Raw genomic sequence first — 14,628 nt, forward strand, 5'->3', positions numbered from 1 at the left:
ATTTCTAATTTTATCTGTGCTTATTGACGGCCCGAAAGGACCTGGTGACAAGATTGATGTTTATATGCAACCGTTGATTGAGGAGTTGAAAGAACTATGGAATGAGGGTGTGTCAACATTTGATGCATCAACAAATCAAATGTTTCAAATGCATGCAGCTTTACTGTGGACAATTAGTGATTTTCCTGCATACGCAAACTTGTCAGGATGGAGCACTAAAGAAGAATATGCATGTCCTTGTTGCAATAAGGAAACTACATCGTGTTGGTTGAAGCATAGTAGGAAACAATCATACTTGGGTCATCGCAGATTTTTACCTAAGTATTTCAAGCCTAGAAGCTCCGATCCTAATCTGAAGGATGATGTTCCTATGAACGTTGTGCCAAGCCAGTGGGAACAACTTGTAGAGTATTGGCGTACTTCCGATGCTGAGGTATACAATTACGTTATATTTATGATATGTAAACATACAAATCATACTTACATACTTACATTTGTTGAACTTGTTATAGAAAATTGCAAGTAGGAACGCTAAAAATCGGCGAGCTCACGGCATAGCTCATACCACAGGGCGTACTACTTTCTCTCAGATACGGCATGAGGTTTACATTTTATTGTTTTATTTTTCTATATAAATAAACATTGTATATTTGCAAATTATTTGGATTCTAATTTTCATATTTCTAAAAAAAAATGTAGATGACCAGTAAGGGGGAGTCTACTGATAAGATGAATGTTTGGCTTATGACACGTAGAGTAGATGACCCAGAGGTTATCCAGACCTTGGTAGTTGCCAAACACCTTTGATTGTATTTAAAGTTTATTTTTTGTGTGTCAACCATTTTAATTTCGTGTATACTTGTGTGTCTTATTCAATACAGGATGAGTTTAATCGTCAACTCTCTATGCTACCTGAGGATGGTCGGACTTTGGAGGCTAGGAATGCCATTTTCCATGAGTTGATAGGTCATGACAGACATGGATATTGTCGCACATACGGGAGAATCGTGCCTCGGAGAGTGGTGTATAAGGATGGTGCTGGGCCATCACAGTCAACACCCCATCCATCGACTATTGATCAGATCACGCAGCAGGTTCGTGCTGAGCTAAGGGATGAGTTGAGGGAGGAGCTGCGAGCAGAGTTCTCTACACATTTGCAGCAGATGAGAGCTGAGATGATGGCCCTTGTGTCACAGGGGGCGAGTGTGGATCCCAACAGACAGGTTCCATATAAACATCACAATTGTTTGATAGTTCAATTTTCACTCAAGATTATGTATGAAATTCGAATATGATTAACACATTATGCACTGACTAACATAGGTTCCTGATGCATCGAGTGGCCACCGGGCATTTAGGGAATCTGCAGAAGACGAGAATCCATATACACCACCGCCAGAAGATCAGGTATAAAATTTATCTTTGCATTCTAAGCTAAAATGCATCTTTGCGTTCTAAACTTGAATTCGAGGCGTTAACGCCCCAAAATCACCAAACGGCGTCGGTTTAGCACGAAACTTGGCACACACGACCGCCTAGGCACGAGAGACTTGTGGGAGAAGACGGGGCTCGAATCGGATTCCCAGTTTGGGAGTTAGAGCCGTATTTCACTTTAGGCAAATTACTTCCTTAAGAAACTTGAATTTGAGGAGTTAACGCCCCAAAATCACCAAACGGCGTCGGTTTAGCACGAAACTTGGCACACACGACCGCCTAGGCACGAGAGACTTGTGGGAGAAGACGGGGCTCGAATCGGGTTCCCGGTTTGGGAGTTAGAGCCGTATTTCACTTTAGGCAAATTACTTCCTTAAGAAACTTGAATTTGAGGAGTTAACGCCCCAAAATCACCAAACGGCGTCGGTTTAGCACGAAACTTGGCACACACGACCGCCTAGGCACGAGAGACTTGTGGGAGAAGACGGGGCTCGAATCGGGTTCCCGGTTTGGGAGTTAGAGTCGGATTTCACTTTAGGCAAACTACTTCTTTAAGAAACTTCTTTTCGAGGCGTTAACGCCCCAAAATCACCAAACGGCGTCGGTTTAGCACGAAACTTGGCACACACGACCGCCTAGGCACGAGAGACTTGTGGGAGAAGACGGGGCTCGAATCGGGTTCCCGGTTTGGGAGTTAGAGTCGGATTTCACTTTAGGCAAACTACTTCTTTAAGAAACTTCTTTTCGAGGCGTTAACGCTCCAAAATCACCAAACGGCGTCGGTTTAGCACGAAACTTGGCACACACGACCGCCTAGGCACGAGAGACTTATGGGAGAAGACGGGGCTTGAATCGGTTTCCCGGTTTGGGAGTTAGAGCCGGATTTCACTTTAGGCAAATTACTTCCTTAAGAAACTTGAATTTGAGGAGTTAACGCCCTAAAATCACCAAACGGCGTCGGTTTAGCACGAAACTTGGCACACACAACCGCCTAGGCACGAGAGACTTGTGGGAGAAGACGGGGCTCGAATCGGGTTCCCGGTTTGGGAGTTAGAGTCGGATTTCACTTTAGGCAAACTACTTCTTTAAGAAACTTCTTTTCGAGGCGTTAACGCCCCAAAATCACCAAACGGCGTCGGTTTAGCACGAAACTTGGCACACACGACCGCCTAGGCACGAGAGACTTGTGGGAGAAGACGGGGCTCGAATCGGGTTCCCGGTTTGGGAGTTAGAGTCAGATTTCACTTTAGGCAAACTACTTCTTTAAGAAACTTGAATTCGAGGCGTTAACGCCCCAAAATCACCAAACGGCGTCGGTTTAGCACGAAACTTGGCACACACGACCGCCTAGGCACGAGACACTTGTGGGAGAAGACGGGGCTCGAATCGGGTTCCCGGTTTGGGAGTTAGAGCCGTATTTCACTTTAGGCAAATTACTTCCTTAAGAAACTTGAATTTGAGGAGTTAACGCCCCAAAATCACCAAACGGCGTCGGTTTAGCACGAAACTTGGCACACACGACCGCCTAGGCACGAGAGACTTGTGGGAGAAGACAGGGCTCGCATCGGGTTCCCGGTTTGGGAGTTAGAGTCGGATTTCACTTTAGGCAAACTACTTCTTTAAGAAACTTGAATTCGAGGCGTTATATTTTTCTATAATTAAAATATTAACACATTATATGGTTTTTAATTATTTTTATCTTGTTTTTTTCAGATCTTTCCGGAGTAGCAGTTGGCTTTTTCTGGAATGCGGGCGTATCAAGATTATGACCAATTTTTGTTTTTGTAACCCACGAACGAATGAAGACGAAAACTTTTGATTTTGATTTTGATTTATGTTATTTAAATTTGGGAGCAACATTATGTATGTATTATGCGACGTTATGTAGTGGCATAATTTTTATTGTTATGAATTTTTATTTATGTATTGCTATGAATGGAACAAGATTATTAATTTTCATTATTTGTCAATTTTTGTTTATGTACGTATTTATATTATTCTGTAATTTTTCAATTTTTTATACTTATTTTTTATCTAATACAGGTTATTTTAATTTTTTTAATAATTTATCAGCAGGGTTTTTTTTTTTTTTTTTTTTGAGACGGGAGAAGAACCCGTCGCAAAAACCATTAATAGGCTTTTGCGACGGTACCAACACAGTCGCAAAAGCTGTCTTGTTGAATGTACAGGACACCTTTAGCGACGGTAAACTGTGCCGTCGCCAATACTTATAAGATGCCAGAGCCTTTAACGACGGTAATGTTCCCGTCTCAAAAACTCACTTTTTGCGACGGGAATTACGTGCCGTCGCGAAAAGTGATTTTTTCCCCATTATTTGCGACGGGAAAAATGCCGTCGCAAAAAACATACCTTACCGTCGCAGAAACTAATGGCGACGGTACTTACCGTCGCGAAAGGTCTTTTGCAACCCCATCTGTCGCGACCCCCCCTACCGTCGCAAAAAACCAGATTACCGTCGCAAAAGGTATTAGCGACGGCTTCCGGGAGCATTTGCGACGGCCGCTTACCGTCGCAAAAAACAAATTTTTTTGTAGTGAAGGGGATTCATAGTGAGGGGATTAATAGTGAGAGGATTGTTAGTGAGGGGATTAAGTAATATTGTGTTTATTTTTATGATAGTTGTTAGTGTAAGAATTGTTAAATTATTTTTATATAAAATAATAAAACAAATAAAAAAATATAAAAAATTAAACATTAATATTTATAAAAAAATTCCCAATATATAACAAATAAAAATAATAAAAAAATTTCTAATCCCCTCACTATTTTTCTAATACCACTCCCCAATTTCCATCTCAATCCCCTCCCCAACCTCCATCATCCTAATTCCCTCCCCAACTTTACAAACAAACACAACATTAAATAACACCTCCACCATCCTAATCCCCTCCCGTCTACTTAACCCAAAACAAACGGCCCCTAATGTCTTGTTTGACTTACTACAATAGGTCTTGTACACACCACAAAAATTGTCACCAAAACACAAGTTGAGTGGAGCCTATCTTACTTCAAAAAACTAAAATAAAATAACAAGCTAGTGTTTATGACAATTTTCAAAAAAACATTTTTGTTGTCTCTAGATTCTCTATTACCAAAATAGAAGTGGAATAGAATAGAATAATTTATCCTTAGATTTCCTATGTAGTGATTATTTTCTTAATTTGGTGAATGTTGATTTAATTTGTAATATATTTTTTTAATGATTTGATTATTTTCTTAACTTGGTGAATGTTGATTTAATTTATAATATTTTTTTTAATGAGTCAAGCATGTTTAGTTGAGTGCCACCCATTTTTTGAATTCCTTTCCGTTTGCCAATTCACAAACTTAAAGGGTAACCTCTAAGCCTCAATTGTACCTTCTTGGGTAGTCCAAAAGACCCTATTTTAAGATGGATTCTCAAATTTTCAACAAAATTCTTATTTGTTAAAGGATTGTTTCTTAATTCCCTTATGAAATGACAATTCTCTTACAATAATAAATGATGGTTTTTATTTGTAATATATGTTTCATTTTTTTTTCAATGAACCACAAATTTACTTTCATCTCATTAAACGGTAAAGTCTTGAAATTAAAATTTCATTTTAATAACAATTTACATAACAAACATAAACTAAAGTCAAGTGTCCCCAATCAAATAAGAACAGTTACATAAGTCCACTCTATAAGCTATATGAATCCTTTTATTTTCTTCCTCTCTGATATTTTTAGGTATTTCGATTTTTTTTCTTTTCTTTTATTTTGTTTTTAAAAGAGGGAGTCAGATCCTATACCAATTGGTAAAGGAAGACACATGAGGTGCAGTGCATAAAAGAGTTTGTAAAACAACATAAACAATAATCTAAATGCCTTCAATTCGACTGCCTTGGCCCACCCACCTGAAAACAAACAAAAAGAAGAAGTGTGTGAACAACTTATTTCTCAATTCCCTCCTTGCCCCGCAAATGATCAGATAACCACTAATGACTAATCAATGAATTTCACATGAAAGCCTAACTATAGGTAGCAATTGAATGAGTATGGATCATTTGATTATTTTTACTAAACAAAAGTTACTACTAGATCCTTGAATAATACAATAAAAATACAAATAAAAATGTCTTTGCAATTGCAAATGTTTCACCTAAAAATACAACATTTGAAACAAATTTATTTTTAGGGTTTATGGAAGTTTTGGGATATATATAATCTTCCAACACTAGGTGTGGATCTCAATTTGAGCATATTGTGCTTGTGTTAACAAGATGAGAGGGAACTCATTCTCCATCTACCATGTCCGGAGCATGTTCAGTTAGCATACATTGCATAAACCTAAATAAGAAACTGTTTTTGTTGCAAAACTGGCCATTGAACCATCATATCAAAAAGCAAAGACTAGTTGAATACAACGGAATTAGTTTCATGAATTGATTGACAAAGTCACAATCCATATCCATATTCGTGCAGTCATAAAAGCCAAGGCCATGCATCTCAATTTGCGTCGCTACATGAATATCATGTCTACTACTGAAACACACGATACTACTACATATTGGCGTCGTTGAAAAATTTTCTTCGGTGGTGTCAGTTAATCAGTTATCATCGATATCATTTAAATTATATATTATATACATATAAATATATTTAATAAATATAATCGAGACAGGAGAAGCAAAATCCGTCTCCGCTCCACTTTCTCATTGGAGAGGGAAAAACCTGTGCGGGGCGAAGGCAAGGATGTAGGAACGAAGCAAAGTGAGGCAAGGATGTGGGAGCGGAGCAAAGTGAGAGAAATAATCATCTCTAATTTGGCCGAATAAGCAACCCCCCCCCCCCCTCCCCCCCTCTTTATATAAGCAACATTGCCACTATAGTGTGTGAAATTCTCTTGCAACTTTCTACAACCTTTCTAGAACTATTTAAAATATACTCTAGAGTGTTTTGTATAAGTTTTAGAATTATGTAAAATATTCTTGCATTCTCTCAAACATTTTGGGAGAATTTGAAATCTTTCATTAGCCTCCAATGTTCCAACCCTCTAGGAGAGATTTTGTATAGCCTCATATGTCATTATTGTTGGAAATGATAGAAAAAATTCTGGGTAAAATCAGAATTTTTCCTCAAGTTTGGTCTATTTTTTAGGTGGGTCCCGAGCGTCGATTTACTCGGGTCAAAGTGGTAACGCGTTCTATGCTGCGTTGTGATTCACATGGTATATTTGGTTGCTCAAAACCATTATCAAGTGAATGGAAAATTGAAGCCAAAGTGTGCTCCATGGAAATGGAGTTTTGGTGGAAATTCCTTAAGGTTGTAAAATGGCCTGTCCCACATTGATTTGGTGGGAAGTTTTGAAAGGGTTTATAAGGCATGGGTTTGGTACTTGGGGTATGCCCCAAGGGGTACCCAAGTGTTTTAAAGGGAAAGGTTATGGGCAAAATGGGCTAAACCCATTGGACTCAAAAATCACCACACACTTGTGCCGTCGTCCGATCGGGCGGCCTGGGCTGGGCTTGGGCTTGGGTGCGTGGTTGGGTTGGGCTTGTTCGGCCCAATTCTAATCTTTTTGGGCAAAAAATATTTGAATTTAATTTTATTTTTGGTAAAATAAAATTCAGAATTCAAATTAAACTGATTTGGATTTTCTGTACATCCAAACAGGGCCCTTCCCGTTTTCAAACAGAAATAAACTAGTTTGAAATTAGTACACACCCAAATAGGGCCCTTCTCGTTTTTTGCTATCTGTTTGAATTATTAACAGATTCAAATCTGTTTGAATTCAAAACCAACAGGTATCATACCTGTTCAATTTAAAACCAAGAGCCACCTTTACATCTATAAATAGGACTACCCTCATTTGATGTTATTCATTCAGAAATTTCGTATTTCACCTCTGCTTATTCTATTCTTCATTTTGTTGCATTTTATTTCTGAAAGAAATAGTGTAAACACTTAGTGTGTTCGTAAGGCAAACAATTTGTAGTGCTGCTATTGTTTGTGGTAGATCATTTCATCCTGGGAGATAGACGTCCAAATTCTGAAAGCACCGTGGAGAGGACGAATCTGTCTTAAGGACACAGTGTCAAACACTGGACTTGATCAGAAAATAATTCGAAGAAATTAAATCAAGTAAGTTATTTAATTTATTTTCAGTGTTGTTTTTATTTATTAAAATCATATTTAAATTTTATTTTTGTAACAAAATAAAATCTGTTATTTATTTATTTATTTATTATTTCGAATTTGATTTTTGTAATCAAACAAATTCTCTCTTTTTCTTTATTTCTTTAAATTCTAATTGTTGTTGTGTACACAATAGAATTAAATCTTTTAAATACAATGAAGATTATCCAACAATTACATCATATTTTTAATTCTAGAACGCTTGTCAAAATAAATTTTCACATATCTATTATAAATATACTAAAATATCATAAATCTAATTCAAACTAGTAAAAAATTACACAATAATGCTTATATCCGCTAATATACTATTTATTCAATAAACGAGGTTATGATTTTTAATCAATCAAATGAGAGAAGAGACGAAAAATTCTTCTTAAAAAAACAAAAAAAAAAACCTTTGTAAGGAATTAAGAATTTTGTTCTTTAAAAGTCTTTCTTTCTTTGTTTCTTTGTTTCTTTCTTTCTTTCTTTATATAAATTCTATTTATTTATAAAATTTATATTAAAAAAAAATCACAAATATGATGTTATAAATAAAAAGCATCTTCATAAGTATTTTATTTTAAAATGAAAAGTCTTTATTAAATTACATCATTTTATACATAAATTATGTATGATTTTTTTAATATCATTATTCAAAAAAAAAAAAAAAAAGATAAATTACAAATACACCCCCTAAGGTCAGATTAAAATAAGAATCGCCCCTGTGATTTTAAAAATTACATTCCATTCCCTGAGATTTCTAACTTCATAACAAATCGTTTCTTTTTTTAATAAATCATCAAATCAATTAATAATTTTTAATAATGTTAAAAATATATTTCAATTAATAATTTAAGTAATTTTATTATTGTATAGGAGAGTAATTATGAATTTTATTTTTTTAATTAATTCTGTTAAATAAAAAATTATACCAAGGGGGTGTTTGTAATTTTTCGAATCACAGAGAATAATCTGTATTTTAAACAAACCTCAGGAGATGTATTTGTAATTTATCCCACAAAAATGATATCATGATATTTACTACATCAATAAGGCTACACTCACCATATTTTTACATGATATCTAATGTGTGACATACAAAATGATTGTTGTAATGGTATGCATATATGTCTCATTCATATTCATATTCATATTTGACCATTAATAATTATGCAGGCTAAACAAAAAATTGTATAAAAATATAATAAACATAGAATTAATTATTTTTTTCAAACAATTTTTTTTTTTTTTTGATAAATATAATCTTTTGAACAATTTTAACAGTGTCAATTTATGAAAACCTCTAAAAAATTTATATAATAGCACATAATTTTTAAAAAGAAAAAAAAAAATTCGAAGTTCAGTGGGTTTCATCGCATAGCTCATTGAGCATCAATTCAAATCATCCAGACCTAAGAATTGCTTGAAGAATACTAACTCATTAACCAAAACTCTCCCAGTGACTGCGCCTTGATAGCATCAACCTTCAACCAAAATGAATAGACGTCAGAATGTGAGAGGCCAGTTAGTACTTGAAGAAGACTAAAGAAATGACATCAAGCTGCTTGAGCTTCTGGTTTTGGGGTGCTTTCTTCTGTTATCTTTGGGTGTGGAATGTATCTCCAACAACGCTTGTGAACTCCACTTATTTTCTTGAGAGGTGCAGTTGGTGAACCTGCATGATTCAATAAGCATCAATTCAGGGAGTATTCGGAACAAAGTGCGAAATCTGACTGAGCTCATAGAATTTGAAGTTTAGCCACTACTAACATACAGACCCTAACTTCCCATGCCACCAATATATTGCTACCCTTTACCAAAAATCTATATTTCTTATCAAAAAGCAAGCTTGGCAATAGAATTATCTGGTACTTCCTTTCTTTCTTGGAACCCACCAAAGTACCACCTCCATAACCAATCACAGATTTCTTTAAATAAAAAAGAAACCTCATGGAGGCTTCCTTCTATTTGAACTTTTTATTAATCACTTGACAGTGAAAATAGCTTTCATGATTACTCCTTTAAAAAGCACTCTGAGTGAGTTATTTCAGCTCCACGCTTTCTTTCCTTTGAATCAGAATTCAATCAAGTAGAGTATTAAGTTTAATTATTTTATTTGTAATGAGTTTATCGGAATCAAAGTCAAAATCAGAAGAATGGGGTTTTATTTGGGTGACATAAGATCTAATTGTAGAAAGAATCACAAGTTGTGGATAATTCTTTTTTTTTTTTTTTTACTTGCCACCAATTTTATTTTCTTATACTCTTTTCATGTCAAGTATTTACTGACCCACCAGCCCTAAGTATCAATGTAGGATAATCAATAAAATAAATTTCTTTATTTAGAAATTGTTGGTAGATCTGTATTATAAGGTTATGGACTACTTACTAAGGCTAAAACTATAGGTGTTGAGTTCAGATAACGTATATTATAGAGAAGCACTAGCATTGTTTCAAAAAGATTGCATCTTCAAAAGAATTTTGCAAACAACACCAGTTAAAAAAAGAAGAAAAGTAATCAAGCACTTATTTATGGACTTAAATTCAATTCCAAATTTGAAGTCGATTACAATTAATACAGACAATAAACTAGCAAATTGGTAATAGAAGGTGTGAAAGAAGCCAGATTTCAAACCAGGTATCTCCTCTATAAGGACTAGACTAGAAAAGAAAAATTAAAACATAGTAGCTACTAAAGACGACAAAGTGAACGCCTAGAACTCATCACACAAATTCTTAAATGCTTGTAAAAGTTCTTAAATGTTAAATCTCGTAGAATTACTGGAGGCAATTTTTTCATTAACAGTTAATCAACCCAACATTAAGTGATCAACACTCATAATTCTTCTGATATTAAAAAAATATCAAGGCGATGCAAAAAATACAAGTAAAACAGCAACCCACACCGGCCCGCAAAAGCTAACTAATCAAATCCTTCACAAAATGTACAAAAGTCAAGACATCAGGATCTACCAAACCGATAAGCCCACAATGCAACACCATAAGAAGCCTACTTTCCACCCAAAGAATTGAGTGACATAAATTCTGAAAAATGCGACGATTATGCTGCAACCAAACCAACCATAACAAGCAATGGACAACAAATAACCAAGCCTTCCGATGCCTTTTAACCATCCTCACCCCGCCCTAGCTGAACAACACTCCCCGCACAGACCCCGACTGCACCCAAACCACACCAAAAAGAGCAACAATCAAACACCAAGCCGAGACACAACCGGGCAATGAACCAACAAATGATCCACCGTTTCCCCATCCCTACAACACATAAACACCAATTTACTAGCACATAGCACCGCCGAATCAAATTATCAATAGTAAGGATACGCCCCAAAGTAGCTGTCCAAACGAAGAATGCCACCTTAGACTGAGATCCCATCACCCAAATTGTCTTCCAAGGAAGCACAACTGTTTCGCCCCCCACAAGTACCCCATAAAATGATGACAATGTAACACACCTTTAGACTTCCGAGCCTCCCATACCAAAGAATCCACCCCCTCCCCCCCAAGCTGCAGCCCATACAAGAAGCCCAATAGATCCACCAATTGGTCTTAACTCTCAATCCTGCACTTCACGCCGAAGATAAACGCTCCAAACAACTGAATTCCCTTGCCTCACCCTAACCGAAACAACCAACTCCTCCCCATCAACCGCAATAGCATATGTCAAAGAAAACATGCCTGCCAAAGACATCTCACCACACCACCAATCTTGCCAAAACTGAACCCGATCCCCCACCCCTACTTTAGACTGAACCCTACCCCAAAAATCCCTCCTTCCCAACCAAATCCCCTTCCATGAACCATGACCATGAGATTGAACCACCTTCTTCAAACACCAACCCCCCCTCTCCTCTCCATATTTAGCCACCACCACCCTCCTCCATAACCGCTCCTCAATCTCCCCACCCTCAAACCCCACCCCCCACCCCTCTTAGGAACACACATCCTCTCCCAATCCATCAAATGGTAATGAAAACCCTCCCCACCTCCACCCCACAAAAAATCCCGTACTCCCCCTCCTTAGGAATACACATCCTCTCCCAATCCACCAAATGGTAATAAAAACCCTCCCCACCTCCACCCCACAAAACATCCCGTTGAAGCTTCTCCAATAATTTGGTCTCTTTCTTTCCCCTTTTCTTACATGGTTGGTGAAAATAGACTGGTTTCACAAATTTCTAGAACCCTCAATCCACTGACTAATACAGAAAAGTTTTAAAAAAACTTTTTGGACTGGGTTCACAACCCTTGCATATGAAGAAGTAGCCTCATGCATAATAGTTAATACTGCAGCATTCTCTCTCATTTTTCGTTTGGAATTTCATTATTAAAAATAAAAAATAAAAATTTAGGGGACATTCAGTGGGGCAAATACATCTTCAGAATGTTCATAAGCTCTAGACATCACCTCAGCATTTGTTCACAAAGCTTCTTGGCTGCTACTACTATCTAAAATTTATTCCTACTTTAGTGCTGCTTAAGCAGCTCACCCAATAAGTGAACTCTCCCAACTTCAAAGTCAAACCAGCAAAAACAAAAAACATCATGAAATTAACTAACCATAGGAATCAATTTGTTTTGCAAGAAAACTAGGGACTTTTTCTTCATTCGGTTAATTTTAACCACCAGAACATCCAATTTGGGGTTACAGAGAGAATGAGAGGATGGTGGGGAAGAGTGGACAGATTTAAATCAAAGCTTTCAACTGTATTTACGGATCTATGACATTCCATGGAAGGAGAGTGAAAATGCAACCATAATTTGTATGTACCTACTCCCCGAAACCCATCATTTAAGGACCTCTCAGCATACACTGCCAGAGGGAAATGGCTTCTTGCTCAATTTGAATTCAACAGTCTAATCACAAATGGGTGATATCGAAGTGATTTTAGATTTTCTGGTGTTTGAGTTGAGGAAACATCAAAGATATTTATGCTTGGATTCTCAAAAATAAGTAAAGACAGTGAAATGAAACCACCATAGGCATTTTCTTGCCTTGCATTGTTTTTTAAGGATTCAAACTAAGCCAGGTCCAGATAAGTTTCTCCTCAGCCTCATTGAACCCACTTGAGAGTGCACTAATAGTGGGGGTATCGAAAGCCAGTCACTCATTTACAACCAGATCAGACTGGTAATCAATGGAGACTACTAATTTACGTACGTAGGAGTAGGACAAATAAGATCATTAGAATCTGGCTAAGGTCCAGAGTAACCTTTTCATGGAAATAAGTTTAGCAAATGGATAGTGAGATACCTTCTTTGTAGTTGATCTTTCTCGTGTGTTTTATTGGTAGAGTGAAATTCGCATATCACATTTGTTTCTTCCCTAGTTCTTCATATCTGGCTTCATGTTGTAATTTCCGAACATCATAAAATTCAAACATCCAATAAAAATAACATATGATAAAACCCCGATGCTCCATTGCAAGCAAGACCATAGAAATAAACATAATCAAGTCATGAAACACCTTAAATTTTCATTTTTGATACTTGAAAAAATAAAACCTTCTTCTCCACTAAACCCAATAAAACCATATGGCTAAAGATGCTAGGAATAAAATCGTGCGACTAAAACCAAAACAACAAGAACCATAAGTGCGAAGACTTGAAATTTTTAAAGTTTATTCAGTTTCCCTCAATTTTCTCAGAAGTCAAACACGCAAAAAACTCATATAAAAGACGAAAAGAGACTCACCATCCTTATAAGCAATTCCCCAAGCTTTGCCATGCCTACCATCCTGCAAAAACCACAGTACACATAAATTCTAACAATTAATTAAACATAAAACGAAATTTATAAAAATAAAAAAACCTAGACGTGGTATCCGATTCCCAAACCACAAACCTTGTAGAGATTGATCTTGGTGATCTCATAAGAGACATTGGTCCAATGAGTCTTGGACATGTGGTATCCAACTCCCCAGTTGGGGAGAAAATGAGCCACCTCGAACAAGTTCTTCTTCTTCCTGCGCTTTGGCTTCTTCGCCTCCGACGAAGCTATAGGGTTTGTTGCAGAAGCAGTAGTAGCATTGGGAGGAGAAGAAGAAGTGCTCAAATCTCTGAGGAAGTTAAACGATAGCCTCCAGAGACTGGCTGTTCTCTCCCCCGAAGCTGCTCTGTTCGCGACCATAGCCGCCATTTTCAGATGCTCCTCTCTCTCTCTCTCTCTCCCTCTCTCTCCCTGCCCTGATTTCGGTTCGCAATGTGTTGGGTTACACTGTGAATTTCTTTTACACTTTTTATTTTATTTTATGGAACAGCCTCATTGTTTTAGCTATATTGTAGATTAGCCTCTTTATTTTGCAAATTTTCTAAAGTTGTGTTTGTATTATGAATTTGCACAAAGATTTGAAAAGAAAGAATGTGAAAAAAAAATGTGAATGAAATATAATTTTTTTTTTCTTTCTAAATCTATGTCTAAGATATTTTGACAAAAAGGGAAAAAAATCAATTTATTGGCTTATTTGGGTCTTTTTACTTTTTTGTGCATTTTTTTAAAAAAAAATTAAAAAAGTGACCTTTTTTTTTTTTTAATTACCAAAATAAGCCTAAAAATATTATTCAAATACAACGTAAAAGTATCCTGCTAATGACCTTTCATTAAATTTTTATATATATCAAATAATATTAAAAATATTAAAATATCTCAACACATATTTTATATATTTTTTATATATTTATCACATATTTCATATACCTTTATAAGGGTATCTCTAATAGTTCATCAAATATTTTACTAAATCTGAGTAAAAAAAACACAAATTTCTCTATCTCATATCAGCTACTCCAATGGTGAATTTGTAGCTGTCATCAAAACACAAGTCGACCAGGAAGACAACCGGCCGGTTGACCGGGCAACTACAATCTAGCTTAGCAAGTACACTACTTGTATGATTTTCTCTCTTTTTTTCTTCAGGTTCTGCCATTATTTCCTTTGTGTTTTTTTCTTCTCTTTTTATGGATGATTTTGATCAATTTAGATACTAAAATACGAAATTATGATTGTGT

At 36.2% G+C, this 14,628-nt stretch overlaps 2 protein-coding genes across 3 annotated transcripts; one reads left to right on the forward strand and one right to left on the reverse strand.

The window, feature by feature from the left end:
* The first annotated feature begins 326 nt into the window (after positions 1–326).
* On the forward strand, positions 327–3,414 carry LOC145807399 (uncharacterized). Its single transcript, XM_082905488.1, has 6 exons — positions 327–433; positions 513–602; positions 700–786; positions 882–1,223; positions 1,324–1,407; positions 3,148–3,414. Exons 1-6 carry the CDS (start codon positions 371–373, stop codon positions 3,160–3,162), a joined length of 681 nt encoding a protein of 226 aa, XP_082761614.1. The 5' UTR covers positions 327–370; the 3' UTR covers positions 3,163–3,414.
* A 5,610-nt stretch (positions 3,415–9,024) lies between these two features.
* LOC114309303 (28S ribosomal S34 protein) lies at positions 9,025–13,871 on the reverse strand. Of its 2 annotated transcripts, XR_003645728.2 has the most exons (4): positions 13,466–13,838; positions 13,316–13,358; positions 12,875–12,964; positions 9,177–9,274 (listed from the first exon to the last, which is right to left on the reverse strand). XR_003645728.2 is itself a non-coding variant. In XM_028255025.2 (3 exons), the coding sequence occupies exons 1-3, from the start codon at positions 13,757–13,759 to the stop codon at positions 9,156–9,158; spliced, it is 456 nt and encodes a 151-aa protein (XP_028110826.2). In that variant the 5' UTR covers positions 13,760–13,871; the 3' UTR covers positions 9,025–9,155. The 2 variants fall into 2 exon arrangements, 1 of the variants encoding a protein (XP_028110826.2); XM_028255025.2 differs by lacking the exon at positions 12,875–12,964 and having other exon boundaries at positions 9,025–9,274; positions 13,466–13,871.
* Positions 13,872–14,628: the final 757 nt, after the last annotated feature.

Source organism: Camellia sinensis, chromosome 14 (assembly GCF_055761805.1).
Source record: "Camellia sinensis isolate YWXY chromosome 14, ASM5576180v1, whole genome shotgun sequence".
Classification (NCBI taxonomy): Eukaryota; Viridiplantae; Streptophyta; class Magnoliopsida; order Ericales; family Theaceae; genus Camellia; species Camellia sinensis.

Coding starts and splice junctions, on each gene's coding strand:
- LOC145807399 (XM_082905488.1), top strand. CDS start 371: ATGAACGTTGTGCCAAGCCAGTGGGAACAACTTGTAGAGTATTGGCGT. Junction 434..512: donor GGCGTACTTCCGATGCTGAG/GTATACAATTAC, acceptor AACTTGTTATAG/AAAATTGCAAGTAGGAACGC. Junction 603..699: donor TCTCTCAGATACGGCATGAG/GTTTACATTTTA, acceptor AAAAAAATGTAG/ATGACCAGTAAGGGGGAGTC.
- LOC114309303 (XM_028255025.2), bottom strand. CDS start 13,759: ATGGCGGCTATGGTCGCGAACAGAGCAGCTTCGGGGGAGAGAACAGCC. Junction 13,359..13,465: donor CCAAGATCAATCTCTACAAG/GTTTGTGGTTTG, acceptor TGGTTTTTGCAG/GATGGTAGGCATGGCAAAGC. Junction 9,275..13,315: donor GGGAATTGCTTATAAGGATG/GTGAGTCTCTTT, acceptor TGAATCATGCAG/GTTCACCAACTGCACCTCTC.